Source organism: Vipera ursinii, assembly GCF_947247035.1.
Source record: "Vipera ursinii genome assembly, chromosome: 3".
In the NCBI taxonomy this organism is placed as follows: domain Eukaryota; kingdom Metazoa; phylum Chordata; class Lepidosauria; order Squamata; family Viperidae; genus Vipera; species Vipera ursinii.
In genome coordinates, this window is record NC_139516.1 from 54,716,432 (window position 1) to 54,737,572 (window position 21,141).

Sequence of the window (21,141 nt, forward strand, 5' to 3'; positions counted from 1 at the left end):
GAAAACAGCTTGCCAAACATTCTCTTAATTCTGGATATACAAAGTGATACTGCTTTTAGCATTATGAGAATAATCTATTCGTTCAATCCTTTAAAAAATACATTTGAATTATGTCATTAAGGACCTGATATTCATCATATCAGCATGAACTACTGGCCTTTGTACATTGCAAGGCATCCTAATCAAGGCATTGCCAATGTAATCGTGTTGCCTGTATGAACATTGTAAACGTGACGTTGTGCATAATATGTAGGTACATGTTGATATATATTTTTATCTCATTCAGGTTTTTTATGCTTCCATTGTTTCATTTTATTTTAACCTCTTCTAATGTTAATTTGCTGTTTGTGTATTGGCACTTTCACAGATGAGATTCTTACCCAGCCATTAGCTATCAGCAGTCAAAAGTAATTTTGTGCCTCACTTGGTTCACTTACTGTACTTTGTTAAACATCTTTCATTTCCCCTTTTTCTAATTGCCATGAGTTTTATCAAGTAGCATCAAGCAAAAAATTGTCTCAATGAATCCCAGTTTCCAAAATGTTTATGAGTCAAGTGTGGAAGGAACTGCTTAGCTGTCTGTACTCAGGGAATGTGCATGCTGACTACCTCTTTCTTGGTAACTAGTGTTTCTTTCTCTTTGACTTTGACTTTCGCAGTCTTGACCTTCTTCTTTTACTAGCCAGATTTCCAGGCAACTTGAGTTTTCAAGCCTGCTTTATCATTTTAAAATATTTTTATTTGACATGCATAACACAAGAAACAACAAAAGGGAAATATCATAACTTGGAATCCCAGGATATCAAACATCATACAAAACAACCTACTGTGAATAGAGATAATGAAATGAATATTTTTCCCATCTTACAATAGAAAATACCTATAGTAGAGAGTATCATTCAATCACATGGAGGATTGTGATTATGGAGGATTCTTCCTTTTTTCTTCTTTTTGTTGTATAAACAATAAGTAGTATGATGTACATGTTTCAAGATGATTAGGAAAAATACTTTGCACAGGGACAGCAGCTCTTGGCCATTCCTTATTTGTATGTTTGTTTTCAATAAATAATAGGTGTGCAACTTTATTCAGGATTCCATGTGAGTCTGAATAAAAGATGACATTGCTTTAAGGACCTCACTCTTTAAAGTTAATATAATTCTTAAAGAAGTTTGCACCCTTTTTAGTGTAAAAATCCAAGTAATTTTAATGTAGAGCAGAGAAATGCTATGCTTGTGTGGGACCTATAACCTCTCCAATAGTTTTTGAAACATGTATAGCTCCAATAACAATAAGTATGTTCCAGAAAGCATAAGATGTATCTGCATTTATTTTTCATCTAGTAAAACAGAATTATCATGGTAGCATAGGTCTAGTGACAAGATCCCATATTTTTTGCAAGATAGGTTTTTTTTTTTCTGGTGCCCACAATAAGTAAATAATTAGGAACAATACATCTCTATTGGAATCAGTGCACAGGCTGATCTGTAAATCCAGCTTTTGTTGATGTTCAGTTTTTTAAAAAGAAAAAAAAATGAAATATACTCAATTTATTCTTGTTTCCAGAAAGTTTCTACTGCTGGATATTCCTAGCATATCCACATATGTGTGCCAGTATCATTACACCTGACTGGTAGACAGGTGAAGATATATTGTAGATAACAACCATTTGGAGAGGACTGGATTATCAGAAATAAGTTACTTTTGATGGAGTTGCACTTTGATATTTCAAGGATTGATTTACTATAGTTCCTCAGTTTTCTGTACATACACATCCTTTCCCAAATCTCTTTTATACTTCTTTAGTCTCAAATATAGTAGTGTGTATTCAATAAAGCTATGATGTTATTCGGTTTTTGCTTATAATTAATACTTGAAGTTCAAAGGAGGTGAGTTTCATAACTTTACCTGCCCTCTGATCATCAAAATTAGCATAACCTCCCATGATTTAGACAATATCTGCACTATAAAAATGGCATCTAAACCTTTTGTCATCTGCCTGCTGTGGCAGGTTTTAATCTTTTGATATGGATACTTTCAGCCTTTTTGTGAGACTCCTAAGAGAATTTTATGATCATTGTCATTTTAATTACTTTTTTTTACAGTGACAATACCAATAGTGGATTCAACATGATGAATTAATAAACAGAAACAAGTAATCATAAAACGATTCCCATAATCTGATCTGGTTGAGAAGAGAATGGTGAACAGCACCTGTTTTATATCTAACTCCTATTTCAAATATATACATTTGCAATCTGGCAACTCAGAAATTATTTCAGGTAGTTGACATTTAAACAGGCAGTAGTACACTTGTAGTAAAAGTTTTTAAATGCCTTCCTTTGTTGGAATGCATTTGTTTTCTTAGTTTGACTTCCTGGTGTAAATTAGCCATTATTCCATGAGAGCCAGTATTTCTTTCCCCCCCCCCCCAATTCCCTGAGCTGTTTCCCTGGACTTGTTTTTTTTTCCCTGCTCCATTAAGAGTTCGTGTATTGTTCAGTATTGTTTGTTAATGTTGTGATTAGATCAGACTTTTTACACTCAAGTGTCTTTATTGTTTGTCAGTTTTTTGAGGAATTGCTTAGATTCTTCTACTATTTCTTTCAATATTGCCTTGCTGGTTTCTGTCTCTCCTTTCGCTCCTTTTGCTTAAATGCCATTCATATATCTTTAGCATCCTCAGGTAATCCGAGTTTGATGTTGGTCCTTGAAATCCAAAGTGTAGCTTTAAGTTTAATTTTCACATAATTCTTACGTTTTTCCTAATAACTCTCTTGATCTGACTTTCCTCCAGTAGAATATATGAAACATTCCTGTTCTGGTATTTGCCAGTTTTTTTGTGGTTGTTGTGCTGCTTACCAAATAAAAAAAATGATATTTTAAGTTTTCATCACTACTTTGTGATAGTTCCATCCTGCAAATCATGTTTTTATCTCTTTAAAAACTTTCTTTGTGGTCTTTATGATTCTTGTTTCAGCTTCTACTCAGGAATTTCAAAGCTATGGTGCTATCTATCAGATTCAGTAGACCTTGTATTCTGGGATTATGTACTAAGCAGTTTAAGCAAAAGTATCCATGCAAACTACTGCTTAAATACCATGCCTCAGAAAGAATATGACTGAATTATTTAAAGGTGACACATTATTCTTAGTTGGCTTGTTATCTTTTTTAGATCTCAGGTTCTTTCTTGGGGACTTCTGCTCTTCTATTCTCTTCTAAGTATTTTCTAAGATTTTCAATTTCCAATTTTCTTTTCTATATATGGCGCACTTACACTATGGTAACCATAACCAGTGATCTTGTGAATGGCACACGTAGACCTAATTCCTGTGCATGTTCAATTTTAAATAACAAAGAAATGCAAACTTTGTTCTATATTAGGAGAATCTCTTTTGGCTGGGTAAGATCTCACTGTACTTGGTATGTTTTGCCCAACCATTTCCCTACATCTTCCCACTTCATTTATTCATACCTAGCCCCTTCTGCCCCACCCCAAGAGGTCGCATGTGTAAGCATCAGCTCTACCACCATCCGGGTAAGTTGGGTACCACCACCGGCTCAGAGCCGCAATGGAGTCATCACGCAATATTCCGTCGCGTACCAGGCAGTGGAAGGAGAGGACACCACCAAGCATGTGGTTGAGGGCATTGGACATGAGCACTCCAGCTGGGAGATCAGCAACTTGGAGAAATGGAGAGAGTACAAAGTGTGGGTGAGGGCTCACACAGATGTTGGTCCTGGACCAGAGAGCATCCCTGTCTCTGTTCGCACTGATGAAGACGGTAGGTTCTGACGCATGGTCAAAGGTAACATCTATTGATAGTTACAGTTTTGTTTCTTAAGAATGCACTGTGGATCTCAACTGTATGATATAGAAACAAAAGTACTTAAATGTTTTTAAAAATGGGACAGTTCCTTTGTAATTACATTCAGTTAGAATATGAAGCCAGAGTTGTCCAGGTGGGGTTCATAGATAAGTGCCTATACAGATCTGCTTCTTAAGTCTCTCTCAGGGACACATCGATGCCAAACATTGTATTGCATTAGGCAGACAGGTCGGTTAGGTCTCGACTTAAGTTTACTGTCTAGACAGTACTCGGAGTGACTGGCACTTGTTATGTTACATTCTGGCCTCAAAATACTGGAGAGGCCATAAGCAAACATAGGAGCAAGAGAGCCACTCTTAAACTGAGAGCAGGCATTCGTTGGCTTTATTTCCTTTGCTGTATTACTCCTTGCATTGCTGAAATTCTAGGAAGTGATGCATAGCTAAGTTCAGAGACCAGGAAAAGAAACACGTCTGCGGGTTTTGCTGCTTGATTTGTTTGCTTTAGTTCTCATTTAGCAAAGCCTTAGCTAGAGGGAAGCTACTACCCTAGAAATGTCTTAGCAAACTTGAAACATTAGTCTGAGGGCTGCATAGTTGGCTCTCCCAGGTAGGCTTTGTCAGGCGTGATTTTGAAAGCTTTCAATAACGCTGAAGTTTCATAAATAGCAGGTAAGGTGGATGAAATCCTGTCTGTATCTTGAGATATATTTGGTAGTTAATACACTCTTTTTATAATCAAATGACATGTAGTAACCCAACATAAGTCAGTCCCTGGGTAGTTGCCATTAGCATAAGGCTCCGTAGGTAAGATTCATGATAGCTGGGTCCTGCAGAGCTGTCGCAAGCAATATTCAAGTTATAACCGATTCTAATAAGAAAAGGGATCAATTTGTTAAGACACTGTTGTGTTTAATTTCCATTTGCTTTTTGGGAAACCTGAAGGATATAAATCATTCCCCATTCTGTCCTCCTCCTTTCCTTTGCTAAATCATTATTTCCCTTGATGTTCCTCTTCAAGTAACTATTTACAGTTAGGAGCGAGGTCTATGGGAAATAATGTGTTGCCTAAAACTGAGCAAATGCCATATGTTTTTCTGGAATCATTCTTACAGATTTCATCCACTTTCCAGTCTCCAATTAACCTTCTCTTAGTCTGACAATTGGGGCATTGTGTGCTTTTGGATTCCATGGATTGCTTTTGCAAAAGCTGAATGCTGTTTTAGCCTTCCAAGCTAAGGCTGAATAGCAATACGGCAAGGGGGACTCTAAAATGAATACATTGCCCCATTCATATGCAGAAGGAGAAGCTTCTTTGAGAGAACATTCCTCCATCCCTTCCCTCTGCTCTTTTTTAATTTGCATTTATATTTTTGTCTTTCTGGGTAAGAATCCAGTATAATAAGAATGTGATTTTTGCCAAATGGTAAATAAGTTGCACACTGCCTTATGAGAAAGTACCTCCTTGTAAGAAAATTGAATTTTTTCAGGCAGCTGCCATTTTTCACTTTTTATTAAAAAGCACTCTATAACCTAGAAGCATAAGCAGGCATCTCAATCTTCAGAACTGCCTTTTGCTGGAGCAGTGGAGCAACTGACCGTAAGCTATTGTTCTAAATGCCTCTTTTCTCTTAATAAATCTGCTCCTGATCTCTGCTCACTCTTTAATGCAGAGTGAGGATGGGAGGGAAATCCTTAGATTTCTGAGGAAAGCTTTGCATCTTCTTATAATAACAGGATAGCTTAGCCCATTGAAAATGCTGTACATATGTATACACTGTTAAATCTTTGAAATCTGACATGTCCATATATACAGACATGCCTGTACCGAAATACAGTATTGAAGAGTGAGGATTAGAGAAAGCAATCACAATTAAGGTACGAGTGTTAGATGCTTGATGATTTTTCTCTAACTAAGTTTGCCCATGTATATTGCAGTGCCCAGTGCTCCCCCACGGAAAGTGGAGGTAGAGTCAGTGAACTCAACAGCAATTCGTGTTTCCTGGAAATCACCCATCTCCAACAAACAGCATGGCCAAATTCGAGGTTACCAAGTCACCTATGTAAAAATGGAGAACAATGAACCAGTTGGACCACATGTCATCAAAGATGTCATGGTAGCGGAATCCCAGGTATAGCCTGCTGTTGATGAATATGCATACTTATTTGCAGAATTACCAGCATGTTGGTGGGTTTGTTTTTTTTTTGGTTCATAGGACTGGTTAAAATTCTAACCAGATGTGAAATCTATGGTCCCAAATAGTGTTGAACTGTTAGATCCTGTCTGAATTAATCCATAAAGTTATTGGTCATGGATAATGGAAGCTACAGTCCAAATACATCTAGAGCAGGGGTGTCAAACTGCCGGCCTGCACTCCAGACGCATCACGACAAAACCACACCCACCTCATTGCCAGCAATGGAGAAAAAGCTCCGATATGTCGTATGACGTCATGTGATGTTGCAAGTTTGACATGTCTGATCTAGAGGATCCCAGATTCATTATGTTTACTCTAAATAAATAAATTTAGAATTTAAGGCCAACTGCACAGTATGTGGATGTAATACCATGTAACTAGAGACTGCACGTATCAACTCAATGAAATTGAAGTAGTGAATGAAAAGATAGGATTAATCTAAAGAAATCAATTTTTTGGAATAAGTTTAAGGAAAATACAACTAAATGAGGTTTTTGGATAACACATCCAAAAGGTTAAGTGTTATTAAATGTTGCTAATTTTGCTAAAAATGGATTAAATGAGTTTCAAAATTGCCTTCTAATGATTAATTAAGTTTAAGTTAAGTTTAAGTTTATTGGATTTATATACCGCCCTTTTCCCATAGGACTCAGGGCGGTTAACAAAGTATTTAAAAAGTCAATACAATACAAAAGTTAAAAACAGTTAAAAATAATTAAATTTGATCCCTGAAAAATATAAAACCCCAATTAAAAACTCTCAGCCTGGGCCAGAAAGCTCAAAGAGCCAGGTCTTCAGGTCCCGGCGGAATGACCGAAGGTCGGGGGCAGTCCTAAGTTCCACAGGCAGCTGGTTCCAAAGGGCCGGCGCACCCACTGAGAAGGCCCTCCCCCTAGGTGTTATCCGGCGGCAGTCTTTTACCGGCGGCACCCTGAGAAGGCCTTCCATGTGGGAGCGCACAGGACGAAGGGAACTTGATGCCGGCAGCAGGTGTTCCCTCAAATATCCTGGACCCAAGGCATTTAGGGCTTTATAGGTCATCACCAGCACCTTGAATCTCACCTTAAATGAATCTTAAATGAATCTCAGTCATCCTTAAATGGAAAGTCTGGGATTCATCAGTACTATGCTGGAAATAAATGTATGCTTTATTGATTGTTCTGTATTTTACTACAAGTGTTAATAAGGCTTTGTCATATTTGAGTAGCATGACTTGTCAGATCAAAGAACTTCCTGAAATGAAAGCAGAAGGGAAAGGGTTGACTAGAGTGAAATAGTTTTTGAGAAATTTAAGATCCTTCTTAATGTAATCCAGCACTCCAGGGAGGTGGATAATGTAAGCATTGCCTGTTATCTCTTTAGAACTAAGTATCTTGTCAGGACTTGCTTAGTGTAAGTACTATACTATAAGTCACTGAAATAAAGAAGAAACAAAAGTCTTAGTTTTGAGCTATTTGTTGTAATTTTTCTACTTACTAAGACAGAATACCTTTTGGATTCAGGAGGGATGGGGTGGGCGGGAGGATTCATGCTGGGGAAAAAATCTGTAGTTCCTGAGGTTTCTACAGTTGCAAGTTGGGGGTGATCAGTTGTGAGCTAGATTTTTTAATGGCATCCAGTAAAATTACAAGAGAACTGCACAGACTAATTGATTTGCTTCCTAAGTATAGTTGAATTATTTATATCTCTCAACAGGGAGCAAAAAATAAGAAAATAAAATAAATCCCACACACCTTTCATACACTAGAAAATAAAGCCCAGCCTAAGAATTAAGGAGAAATAAAATAAGAACCTATTCACACAGGATTACATTTCTTGGATTAGATCATCAGAATTTCTGTGAATCTTTTCAAAATATTTATATTTGGGAAGATACGCAATGGTTTTTCTCTGAGAAAGGTGTCTCTTTCGCTGGTAAAATGCATCGCTTTGCTATCTTTCTCTAGGGCTAAAGATTTAGTCCTCAAAAAGCTATATGGTTAATCTCCAATAGATGAAATAATTTAATTAGACCCATTGAACCACCAGATTTTGTATAAGAAAGTAAAAGAATCTATGCAGAAACAGCAGCAGTAGAACAGATGTCTTTAACTTCGATGTAAAACACTATATATATTCCTCTGATTATCCTTCATGGATATGACTTGCCTTTTATTTTTTGAAAGAAAATGGAATCCATATTATATACCTATCTTTCAACAGATAGAGGCATAGTATAATAATCTACTCTAAGACCATGCCTTGTAAAGTTTTCTATTTGTCTTATTTGCCAGATGCGATTTTTCTTAATTCTCTGCTAGAAAGAGGCTTCAAATTTTCAATTTGTCTCCAGTCATTATTTTTTGTAGAAATATAAGCGCTAAAATGGGGATACATTTAAACAGCAAGGGATTCCTAGCAAATTAATAAGTCAACTACGTTTGCAGGCTAATTCTGGAACTCATTCAAGGAACCAGTCACTGTGAATGGGAATTACAATAAGCTGTCCATCCTGAAGGCACTTGCCATTTTTTTATACAGGTGGTGTTCTTGGATGATAACCAGACAGATGGAAAAGCTGCAAACACAGTCAGGTGAAAGGCTTGAAGGCTAAAGGTGTAGCATTGTATCATGTATATGATCTAGCTACCTCATAACAGTCATAAAGCCAGAAAACCATTCAGATAATACCACCTTCTAAAATGATGGGAACTTTGTCATCAGAGATGCAGTCAGCTTGCCATACTGAGATAATATTGCCTTCTAAAATTTTGAAATTATCAGAAATGCACCCAGCTTTCGCATTGGGCTGATAAATAATACTGTTCCATCATTCAGTTCCTCTTACACTTCATCTCCCTGTTACACATTGGTCAAGAATATTTAGAGGAACATTTTGCCATATATACAATATTTTTCTTCATTTTGTATTTAAAACTAATAGAAGGGAAAGTTAACACGTGCTATATATTCCTTCTTTCATTTGAATTTAGTAACCGATTGCTCTGTAAGAGAAACTTAAACTTTATGTTTAAGTAAATTTCTCCAGCTGATAAGTAACTAGCAGGACAGCATCAATCAGTGTGTCCTCCATGGACAGACAAGCCTGACTTTATCTTGGGAATTTGCCTGTATGTATTACTTTAGCAGAGTTCAGGAGACAGTAAGTATTCTCCACTGTATAGTTTACCACATAAACATATTCTGCAAAGCTGCAACAACCCTTTTCTAATTCAATAATTAAATGTACTAATCTGACAGTAACTTTGGATTCCCAATATCAGAGAAATCACACTGCTATGTTCTATCCTGTACATACACATTTAAATTCTGTTCTGGGTTTTGTGTGTCAATATATTCTGTGATTTTCAGTCATATTTAAATATTTTGATTTGTATTCAAGATTCCAACACACAGAATATTTTGATACTTGACCCTACTGTATTCATTTTAACTTATCAGGTTAGAAAAGCATTTTACTTAGGATAAAATAAGAACATACAGTAGGCAAAATGGTGCATGCTCCTGAATCAGAATATGACTTCCACAATTCTTGCAGTTAGTCAGATTGACTGAAACTTATGAGAATTGTCCAAGAAATCTGGAGGATATTTAATTGTCTACCTTGTGTCTACATTGATTGACAACAGCTTATAAGATAAACTCAGAAATAAGACTTTAAAATAGCTGTTACCCTCTTGAAAAACAAGTCCTGGGTAGCAACTATTCTTCTGGTTAGTTATTTAAATATTCAGTTTGGCTTCATTAACAAGATCCACATGAGATTCACTGCTCTTAAAAGAATTTTATTTATTAAGTAGATTTATATGGCTGCCCAACACACATGGTAATTCTTTAATCAGACAGCTAAAGAATGTGCATTCAACTATCATGTGTATAGTGGTAGGGTAGGCCTTCTTTGCAGTAGTTTGTAAACAGGGCTCAGACTAGTCCTGGTCAAACTCATCTATTTGGTGCTCTTATTAGAACTGTAGATTTGGTGATATCAACTGCCAACATTAGCTGTGCTTGCATTGGTTACATCTCTCTAAACAGTTACAGCAGCTTTTTTTTATTAAGGCCTTTGGTTTCCTAAAAGCCATTTATCTTACTCAGTGACACTAAATACTTACAAAGCAATTGGGCTGTTCAGCAGAGAACTGTTTTATCTGATAGGTAGCAGTTTTATAAATTCAAACATTTAGCTGTAGTTGATTTCATCACAGAGATGCTCTTAAAACAGAGTTCCTCTGATGAAAGGGAAAGATTGTAGTATTTTTAAGTTGTCAGCGTAACCATTTTAAAAAACCAAACTTAAAACTGAATGCGCATCACCATTTTTCTGGCTCATTTTACATATTTCTACCCTTTTAAGTAATACAGTAATTTTATAATTGTGAGATGTTGTGAATGTTTTACTCACCGATATACATTGTCTTTAATAGTGCTGATGTATATGTCATATTTTAATATAGTTAGTCCATATTGTTCTTTGGGGGAGGATTGTTATTGTTAGCCATGTCATTATCCTAAAACTCACTTTTAGGAAATGTAATAAACTAAAGAATATTGAAACTAAAAATCATCATTACTACAATACAGCAGCTGAAAACCAGCAGTCCTTACCTCTTTGATTTAGCAATGGAAATGTATAAAGATAAATACATTTTGCTAAAAAGGAAGAAACAGGATATGAAGTTGCGTATAGACATGAATTTAATATATATGTGGGCAGGCTCAGTCATCATTTCTTCAGCTCCAATGGGATCAGACCTCTCAGATAACAAAGCAAAACTGTATCCCAGTTACCTCCATGGGAACTGCTCCAAGGTTGACGTCTAACTGGAGCAGATCTGAAGGATTTTGACGGATGCCCAGCATATTTCTCCAAATGGCCCTACAGGTGGACCTCTGGGCCTGCTCTATTCAAGAGGGCTTTCCTAAACAAGGCCGCATCTCTTCACCCATTTCATCTCCCCCCCTCCCCCCAATGCCTAGGTATATTTAGGTTTGCAGTTGTAGTCATTCCGCACAAATTGAAAAGACAACCTCTCTTGCTTAGTTTTGTGATGGGAATTAAGACACTTGAAAGCAAGTTAAATATCAGGTTCTAATCATGCTTTTTACATTTTTAGAGATAACGTTTGTGAATAATGGTATGTGTTATTGAGATCTTGCTAGTGCCAAACCTCAGGTATGAATGTGTTAATCTGCATCACTCTTCCTTTATTCTATCTCCATTTTCTTTCCTCCTTCTCATCTCCATCAGTTGAGGCTTAAGGACTCTGCTGACCACGTAAGTACCATTTATGAGTGTGTTTGCTTGGATCAAAAGGTTCTGAGGATCATCTTGTGAAATCTTTGTGCATAGTGCTGTCAAAACATCCCTGTCAATTCTCAGATATTTTGAGGAGTTACTCTGAAGCTTCAGCCAGCTACAAATCCTGAACAAATTGGCATTTGGATTTCAAATAATGCAGAAAAGCAATTGACATTTCTGTCATCTTTATTTCCTGCTTGTTGCAATGCAATTTAAGTCAGTGGAAGGGGGAACAGCCCCTCTTTACTCTCCTTGCCCAACTGGTTAACATGGCAGAATCAGTTCTATGAAATCTTTAAACTTCATTGTTCCCAATCATGAAGTATACTTTGCTGTCTCAGCGATGACCTTTGTTAGAAACAAAGGCTACAATAAGAAAACCATCATATTCAAACAGTCAAATTCAATTTTTTGGAAGTAATTTTGAAATATCAATTTGAAGGAAGAAGTTCGAACATTGCCTTTGGGGACAAGGGAACTAAGAGAGAAAGAAAATGCTTAAACTGGCTGCTGTGACTTCCATTCCTTCCTAAACAGAAGGACTATGTTAGAAAGGGTTTGCAGTGACAGCCTTATGTTCTACAATCATTGGAATGGTACCTTTCTTTTCTCCCAGTCCATGGTTTTTTCATTCTTTCCTCCTTCTTCCTACATTACTTTCTCCAATAGCATGTAAGAATATCTCTTTTGTGTGCATTGTGGTATTCGCTATTTCTTTGGGCAATGTTTATAGCCTGTAGTGCTATATATTTTAGTTTCTTTTCTTTCCATGTTATTTTAATTGATGTGATTAATGTGGGTTGATTGATTCAGGTCACTCATGCAAACTTCCAGGGAAAGGGGAATCTTTTCCTACTCTTAATTCCTGTGTCGTTCTGATTGGGGTTTCTTAATTTGGGTTTCTAAATGAAAACAATGAAGAACATTGTTTAACTTTGAGAAATCAAGAAAATGTCCTGCTCTATCCATTAGAGTACAGATTTGGTGGAATTCTGTGACTGGATATTCAATTGTACGGCGTTCTCATGTACAGAGTTAATATTTTTAAATTCTGTCTGAAAACATTTTGATCATTTTTAAACAGGTTGCTCCCAATAGAATCCTGTGATAGAATCTCAGTTTGGCCACACAATAAATATGTTTTTTGCACAGCGTACTGAACCATACACCTTGTTGATTGGCAAATGAACTCTATTTCACACAGGGGCTTTACCTGCAAACAGGTGCCACTAATAAGGTATCTGGGGTTTGCTTAGCCTGCTATATGAGCACACGCAAACTCCATGCAGAAAAGAAAAAGGGAAATTTGCTCTGGTTTATTTATTTATTTATTTATATTTTATTTTTATTCCATTTATATCCCGCCCTTCTCCGAAGACTCAGGGCGGCTTACAAGCTTAGCAGTAGCCTTCATTCTATGTATATGCCTGCTTATTAGGGCATTCACACACACCCTAAGCGGCATTATTACAAAGTCAGCTTAATTGCCCCCAACAATCTGGGTCCTCATTTTACCTACATCGGAAGGATGGAAGGCTGAGTCAACCTTGAGCCTGGTGGGATGCGAACCTGCACTAATTGCAGGCAGCTGGTGTTACTTAAGGAGGCATTAGCCCACTTCATTCTTCATTCATTCATTCATTCATCCTTCATTCTTGGGATGAATTAAGCAAGGGTCTTGCATTCACACATCAATTGAGTTTGATTAATCATGCTGCAGACTGCTCGTTAACTTATGTATTCAAGGCCAAAACAAGGCTTGAGTTTAGAAAAGCACACGAACTACTTGAGAAATAGTTTTCCCTAGTCACAGTCTACAAACCAATTCCACCCACTCAAATGCCGCTAGACACTTCTTTAAAACTGTGAATACATCAGTGAGAAAGGAAAACTAGCATCCTGTACCTTTCTTTTCTGTGGAGTTTATATCTCCCTTTGGTTATTGTTACAACCTATTTTCTCCATTTATGGGATGGGTACTTTATTGAACACCTGGGCATATAACGACAAATGATTTACCTTGGCACCCACTATCTTATTGCCCATCCCAGTGCTTTCTTTTTGGTAAGCTTGGTATGTGTTGCACACATCTGTAGGAAAATTTTCTTGCCAATTAGAACTACTGCTCTTTTTGTAATCACAGTCATATTAGCTTCATGCCCTGCCCTGGGGTTTGATGGTGGAGTTCTTTGTTTTTGCCGTGTATCCAAGAGAAACATAGCAATATATAAAAAAAATTCCATCATCTCATGCTTATAACATAGCGTGACCTGTTGATTTGAGGAGCTTTCCTGTTAAATTTTGACTCCGCTTCTAAAAATAAAAATTGTTGCCCATAAGTGTTTCATAACAATTAAAATTCAATAAACAGGGATGCTGGAAAGCATTTTATATATACATGAAAGTAAGACATAGTAAAATTTAGACTTATAAACTGAAAGAAAAACTTTGCAAGTTAAAGCAAGTCTGAAGACTCAGGGCGGCTTACAAGCTTAGCAGTAGCCTTCATTCTATGTATATGCCTGCTTATTAGGGCTTTCACACACACCCCAAGCGGCATTATTACAAAGTCAGCTTAATTGCCCCCAACAATCTGGGTCCTCATTTTACCTACCTCGGAAGGATGGAAGGCTGAGTCAACCTTGAGCCTGGTGGGATGCGAACCTGCACTAATTGCAGGCAGCTGGTGTTACTTAAGGAGGCATTAGCCCGCTGCTCCACCAAGGCTCTTATATGCTGATCATTCTGGCTATAGCTGTTATTTGCTGCTTTATTATTTCTCTTGTTTCTGGGAGATGTTTCTTGATTAGGTCTTTTTTGTTCTTCACCTTTTTTTTCCTTTCATCGATTCTATCTGATTTTAGTATGCTGATCTTGTTTTCCAGTCTAACCTTCCATTTTGGTGGTGCACTGTTTGACTCTTTTTCTTCTTTGTTGATTTTGCATCACAGGTGTTCAGTTATAATTGCAACCATGCTGTACATCAGTTAATTTCTTGCAGTGAGCCCGTGCTTTAATTTGATATTTACAGTATCGACATCTTTTAATGCTCGTCAAAGCTGCTTTTTAAACATTTTTTTAAACAAGCTTCAATCAGGCAACCTTTTTCTGTTGTTTTTGTGCTATTCTAGAAGTTCAGTTATTCTTCATTTCAGTTCCTCCTGTTTTTTCGGTTACAGATTTGTTCATTTCTGAGCAATTTAGAGGAGAGGGCACCTGGTTTGGAAATGAGAATGATTTAATAACTATGTTGGCTTCCTTTACCATCCACTCTCCCTGGTTTGTCTCTATTGTCTGAGCTACTTCTGACAAGGCTTAGGTTTCTTTGGCCTGCATTGACCTTTGCAGTTCTACTAATTCTACTTTTCTGAATATTTTATTTCATATTATAAATTGATGCTGATCTGCTAGCTGCTGTTCTGTCGTTTCTGATTCTGATGTTGTTCTTTTCAGAACTGGTGGAACCTTTTTCAGATATCCTCTTTTTATTGGATTTGTAATAGCGAATCATTATTTCTTTGTTTTCAATCTTTTTTATGTTTGCAGTGGGTAAGATTTTTTCTTCCAGGGGTTCTGCAGCTTCTGGCGCTGGTTGCTCAGCCAACAGCCCAGAATCCTGTAGTCCACTTGTCACCAGATGTCCAGAAACCAAAACCTAGCATGGTCTTGTTGACCTAAGTAAAAACTGATCCAGTACAGGTTTCTGTGAGTTCTGTCTCACCATATTGTTTATGGGAGAGACACTCTTCATCTGGTTCCTCTTGAGGACCTCTGTCCAGGATGGTTAAACGCCTGGCATAGGTCTCATATTTCTCAGAGTATGTTAGCAGTACAACTACGTCAAGGTAGTGCCTCACTAAGGGATGATTATTTGTATTAGCTACTCGACAGCGTTTGTTTCTTCACTGATGACATTCAATTAAGAAATATTATTTTGTCATTTGTTGGCTGAGTTACATTATACACTTAACAATCAGACCACAAGTAACTTCTATCATATTGCATTATAATTGTAAGGTTCTACAAATTTCTCCAGGTTCTTTTCAGCTTTCTGCCCAAATTAGGAGAAAAAAGTTGAATATTTGTTCTACTTGATTTGATTAAAGAGAGGTTTCTTGACCTGTATTTGTAATGTAAAAAATCTTGCCTTTCCAATTTGTAATTTTAACTCTATAGATACATGTATTAGTTGTGAGAGCTAAAAGAGCTTGAAACCAAGCAAACTTTTAAATTGGTTAGAGGAAAACTCCAGAATATATCTTGAGAGTCAGAAATGTTCTGGTAATCAATTCCTTTTCAATTTGCTTGATATAATGATATCTTTTTTGTCCCTACAGGAAACCATCATAGGGGGCCTTTTACCAGAAACTACCTATTCTGTCAGCATCGCAGCCTATACCACTAAAGGGGACGGAGCCCGCAGCAAGGCCAAAGTGATTGCTACAACTGGAGCAGGTAAGCCATTTGTTCTACAATATCTCTTGATGGACAGGCCTACTTTACTATCTTTTTTGAGCTGCTGAATCATTGATATAGTTGGAGTCGTGGCAGAAATTTTAAACTTAAGAGAAATTGGGAATATTCAAAAATTCTACCCCTTTCACCTGCTCTCTAAACTGTTTGCACATGGTAGTGAATGGAACTAAACTAAATACAGACAATGCAAATACAGACCTCCCTTCATCCTTTGTAATCAATCTACAGGTAAATTAGCAGCCAGCAGATGTCTCAAGCAGAACTGGAATACAATGATCCTGTTATGTTAATTATTGGTGTTTGATACTGTATCCCTCATCTCTTATTAGCTCTCATGGTTAACAGTGTTTTGTAGATTTATTTGCCATGAATTGCCTTTGTTTCAAAAACCATCTATACTGGTTTGCCATTAGCACATTTCATAGCAAGGATAGGCTTTAAGTTGGTTATTTCAGGCACATAGTCATCAGGTGACACTGATGGTCCTTTGCACAGTTTTGTCTGTTCTGATCCTATTTATTATTCATTGAATTATCTCAACTTTATTATACCAAACAGAGAGAAGAAATGATATGTCCTTACAAGGTACATGGTAATAAACATAAATTTTCATTTAGATGCCTTTATTTGTGTGTGTCATTCTTAACCTTTCCTTTATCTGGATCACCACAACAGCTTTTAATCAACACAGTATGACCAAGAGTCAACAACACTGTGTTTATATACACCATGTAGCAGAGATAATTTTTGCCTGATGCCATATTTCAAATACCCAAAATTTAAAATTAAAAAAACCACTAACTTTTAAAAAATACTGAAATTGCCAATATCAAGCATGTATAATAAAGTTGTATCAGATTTAGTGACTTCCTGAGACTTTAATTTTAAAAATATCTTGTTAGTGTCTGTATCAATAACTACCCGTATTAGACTCTCAATCCCTCAGTGACGCCTTAGATTGGAAACCACTGAAGTATACGATTGTAATGAGTTAAATGATGTCTAGGACTCAATCCTATTTTCTGAGCTGTGTTTTTGAATAATTACTTAACTCTATTGATCTGTTTGGAAATGGTATTTGAAAGGAAGATAAAACTACAAACACAGAACAGCATTAAAATTGGTTGCAGTACAGACATTATTACCCTTGATTAAGAAAATATTGCATTTCTTATGCCTGTTCCTTCTTCCTGCCTAAATAAGAACAAACAAACAGATGATGGAAATGGATTTCAGGGACACACAGAGGTCCACAATACAAAGCACACTAGGATTCAGTTGGAACTGCCTGTTGTATTCAGGATTTGTGGTTACAGTCTTATCCAAGTATATCAAATGAGATAATGCAGAGCTTTTTAAAGGATTTTCTGTAGTAGTCTCTTGTTTTGGAACGATGACTGGTTGTTTACAGTATGCTAATTTCTGTTGGCTTCAGATTTTGTCATATTTTAAACTCGGCAGATTAAAAACAATGAATGAAAACATTATCTATCCCTATCTTCGTATTTGCCAAATTTCAACAGCCATTCTTAAAACTTCTTTCCATTGAAGAGTATATTAGTTCTAGAAATGTTAATATATTGATAGAAAGAGAAGCCAGGTATCTGGAGAACAAGCGAGATGGAAAGTATTTTTGGAGCATTGCTGTCATATAAAAAGTGTGGGTTAGTCTGTTCTAATCTAATATATACCAGTTAGTCTGGCAAAATTTTAGATGAGTTTCAAGTTCTACAAAATCATAGAAACCTTTTAAAATTCCTCCTTGTGCCGTTCTTAGTGCTGCCATCTCTTAGCTTCTCTGTCATATCAATTCTGTTCACCCTACCACCATAGTATCCAATGAAACAAGGAAAGTTTGTTAAAACATTTTCCATAACAATTCTGTTCACCCTACCAACACAGTATCCAATAAAACAAGTAAAGTTTGTTAAAACATTTTCCATAATCTAAATGGCTTTCACAGAGGAACATCATCATCATAACTTAGCTAAACCTACTCAAACCATATGTGGAATATTACTGTGCTGTTGTGATTTGTCTCTGGGTGCCCCAATCCAACACAGGCTAATGCTTATTTTGGCAGTAAACAGGCTCTGAATAGTTCTGCTTGCGGTTAGATTTACACATCAATTTCACCTGATGTGGGGGAAAGAGATGTGTCTGTTGTGGGTGTAACTGAGGTATGAAACCATCCATTTTATACAGCAGGTGTTAAGCTTTGATGGGAGCAGCCCTTAATTTGTACTGCACATAGAAAATTTGGAATCAGGTTGCTGCACAGCCATCACATCAGCATTCCTAGCAGGAACCAGTTCATCAGCTTAAACGCAGTGTATTTTGATTGCAAGCAGCATGCCTCACTCTCTCAGGAGCTCACACAGGTGGTGAAATTATAACTGCTACTATGAAATTTGTCAGCATCAAACTAGCAGGGATTCCAAAGCTGAGTCTGGACTTGTCCTCAGTAACTTATGCTACTAACCAAATAGCTATATTATAATGATACTTTTCACCTTGTTCAAACTATCCAAAACTGCATTATCTGACATTTTGAAAAATGTTGGGGTTCAAGGAATGCTTGGATAGATACATTGAGATGTAAGACAGAGCTGGATAAGCAATCCATAGAGACTGATTTTGGTTTTAATATGGATAATTGTTAAATTGGGATATATTTATGAAGCTAAAAACCAAACTTGTATCTTCTGCATTTTAAATGATTTGTCATACAATATTGATTTCTCCTACATGTTACTACATCACTTAATGACATGCTTGATCAGGGGTGTCAAACTTGTGGCCTGCAGGCAGGATGTGTCATGCGCAGGCCACACTCACTCTGGCTCCGCAAAGGCAAAATACGTCACAAAACATGAAATGACGCGATCGAGTTTGACATTTGTGTGTTAGATTAACAATTATTCTTTATTTCTGGAGCTAAAGGATACCCACTCCATAAAATAAAGCCTTGGACAATTAATTTATTTTGATTTATTTAATTATGGGATACACAGAGTAGTAAAAACTGACTACCCATGCAGAATTACAATAAAGAACAGCTCTTCCTGGGCTGAACCACTTCAGGGCACTTTGGAAGTTGGGAAGATTTTTCTCCACATGTGCCATCCTGGATGTGCAAAATGCTTTTAACATTCTTTTAGATATGAAATCATTTATCTGCAATCTGATGCAGCATGATTCTGGAAAATCCATATAGATGCTGTTATTCATTTTGTAGTTCAGCTCCAGTGCTGTTTGACTGCTTCAAGATCTAAGTTTTCCTTCCATTCATAGCCTAATACCCTGTTTTTGTTCCACAGTCCCAGGCAAACCTACTATGATGATCAGTACAACATCTATGAACACCGCCCTAATCAATTGGCTCCCGCCCAAAGAGATGATTGGAGAGCTCTTGGGCTACATGCTGCGATACAAATGTGCTGATGAAGAGAAGATGGTAGTAATTCAGTTTGGAAAAGATGACGATCACTACACTGTGACCAAACTTTACAAGGGTGCCACTTATGTCTTCAAATTGTCTGCAAAGAATAGGGCAGGTCCTGGGGAGGAATTTGAGAAGGAAATAACTACTCCAGAGGAGGCACCAAGTGGCTTCCCCCAGAACCTGGAGGTGGTTGGGCTTACCACCTCCACCACCAAAGTGACCTGGAATCCACCACTGCTGGCTGAGAGGAATGGAAAAATTACCAACTATACAGTTGTATACAGAGACATAAACAGCCAGCAAAACCTGACCAATGTTACTAAGGAACAAAGTATCACTCTGACCAATCTCAAATCTGACACAACTTACGACATCAAAGTTAGAGCCCACAATAGCAAGGGAGCGGGACCTCTCAGCCCCAGCATTCAGTCAAGAACAATGCCAATGGAACAAGGTAGGCACCTCTTGCTGTGGTCAGATTCTGAATTCCTATTGTAGAAAATGGGTGAAAAATGTCCCATTTAGTTTTACCTTATCTTATTCAGTCTTAATATACCTTATAATAGTAGAGGGCAGGGACAGGTGTGAGGGTTGCATGATTGGTCTTGCAGATCAAAATACAGATGCCATTGTTTCTGTGTGCATGAACACTGTATCACAACTGATGTCATGTAAACGTCAAAAAGGAATTTCTTCGAGCAACCAGGGACGCTATTCTCTTTTGACATTTGTGATGAAGAGCCAAAGGAGAAAATGAAAAATCTGCATTACTTTAAATCTAAAATGTGAAAGGGCAGGATTTGATAACGGTTGCCTATAGTTGTTTCCCAGAGAATGCTCAAGAGAAGTCTTTTTAATTGCAGTGTTCGCAAAGAACTTCCGTGTCAGTGCTGTGATGAAAACCTCAGTGCTACTTAGTTGGGAAGTGCCTGATTCTTATAAATCAGCAGTACCATTCAAGGTAAGGAACTATCAACATCCAGGACGGAAACCTGTAGTAATTACTGTAGAGTCTTCCAGGTAGTCCTAAATCTGACTTTGATTCAATAAAAGCGATAAGGGATCAGACTATTTATCTGAAATCGGTTGTTTTGCTGCCATCAGGACAGTATTTGTTGAAACTACTTAAGCATGTAAACCTAGAGAGACATATCAGGATTTTGGCAGCAGGATGCTTTGCCTTAGCTGCTGCATAGTACTTACACTTTCTCATTCCTAACTCTTTAAGACTCGGTCAGTAAAGTGTCGCAGTCAGCAACTAGGCAGACCCTCCAAGCTCCTTGCATTACCCAGTAAACATTTCTTTATTTTGAAAACTGCTCTATTTTTTAAAATGTATCCTAATTGTTTGAAAATGCTTCCGAATAATTAGGCTGTATTAGTAAAGGGCATGGAAACATAAACTTAGTACCATGGGACCTTATTCAGAGTAACTCATTTAGCTAATATTTAAACACAAAGTGCCTATTAAAATACTTTTTAAAAAGGAAGAGAGTAACCCTATAAAATGATAAGCAAAAGATAGTGATGAGAGACTATACCTCCAACTTTTTAAAAAATGTAACAATAGACAAAAATATTAGATGAGTATTTATTAGGCCTGATACAGATAACTCTGCCCTGCAACATACATGCTTGCACACATTTCCATGCTTTCGCTCTCTTACTGATACGCACAAGCAAACCTGGGATGGAAGTTGCCTTTACAGCTAGCAGACCCTATCAGCATTAGCTGCCCGTAGCAAACTATTTAATTTTGTATTGACAGCCCTCCAAGGAAAAGATAAAAAGCTCTGAATCTTGCATCAGATTTCGTGTTTATGTCTCCCACTTCCTTTCCACCGCCATCATTCTGCACACTCCTTGGAGGACAGCCAAGTCAGTCTCATGCCTG

At 37.1% G+C, this 21,141-nt stretch overlaps 1 protein-coding gene across 1 annotated transcript in view; it reads left to right on the plus strand.

Annotated features, from left to right (window-relative positions):
• The window catches only part of PTPRF (protein tyrosine phosphatase receptor type F), a gene marked incomplete at its 3' end in the record, with an annotated part of 545,489 nt that overhangs the window by 466,134 nt on the left and 58,214 nt on the right, over positions 1 to 21,141 (plus strand). The window contains exons 12-17 of the mRNA XM_083360223.1: positions 3,480 to 3,785; positions 5,768 to 5,961; positions 11,276 to 11,302; positions 15,664 to 15,781; positions 19,123 to 19,701; positions 20,111 to 20,208. Coding sequence (XP_083216349.1) covers positions 3,480 to 3,785; positions 5,768 to 5,961; positions 11,276 to 11,302; positions 15,664 to 15,781; positions 19,123 to 19,701; positions 20,111 to 20,208 — 1,322 coding nt within the window. The remainder of the gene's footprint in view (positions 1 to 3,479; positions 3,786 to 5,767; positions 5,962 to 11,275; positions 11,303 to 15,663; positions 15,782 to 19,122; positions 19,702 to 20,110; positions 20,209 to 21,141) is intronic.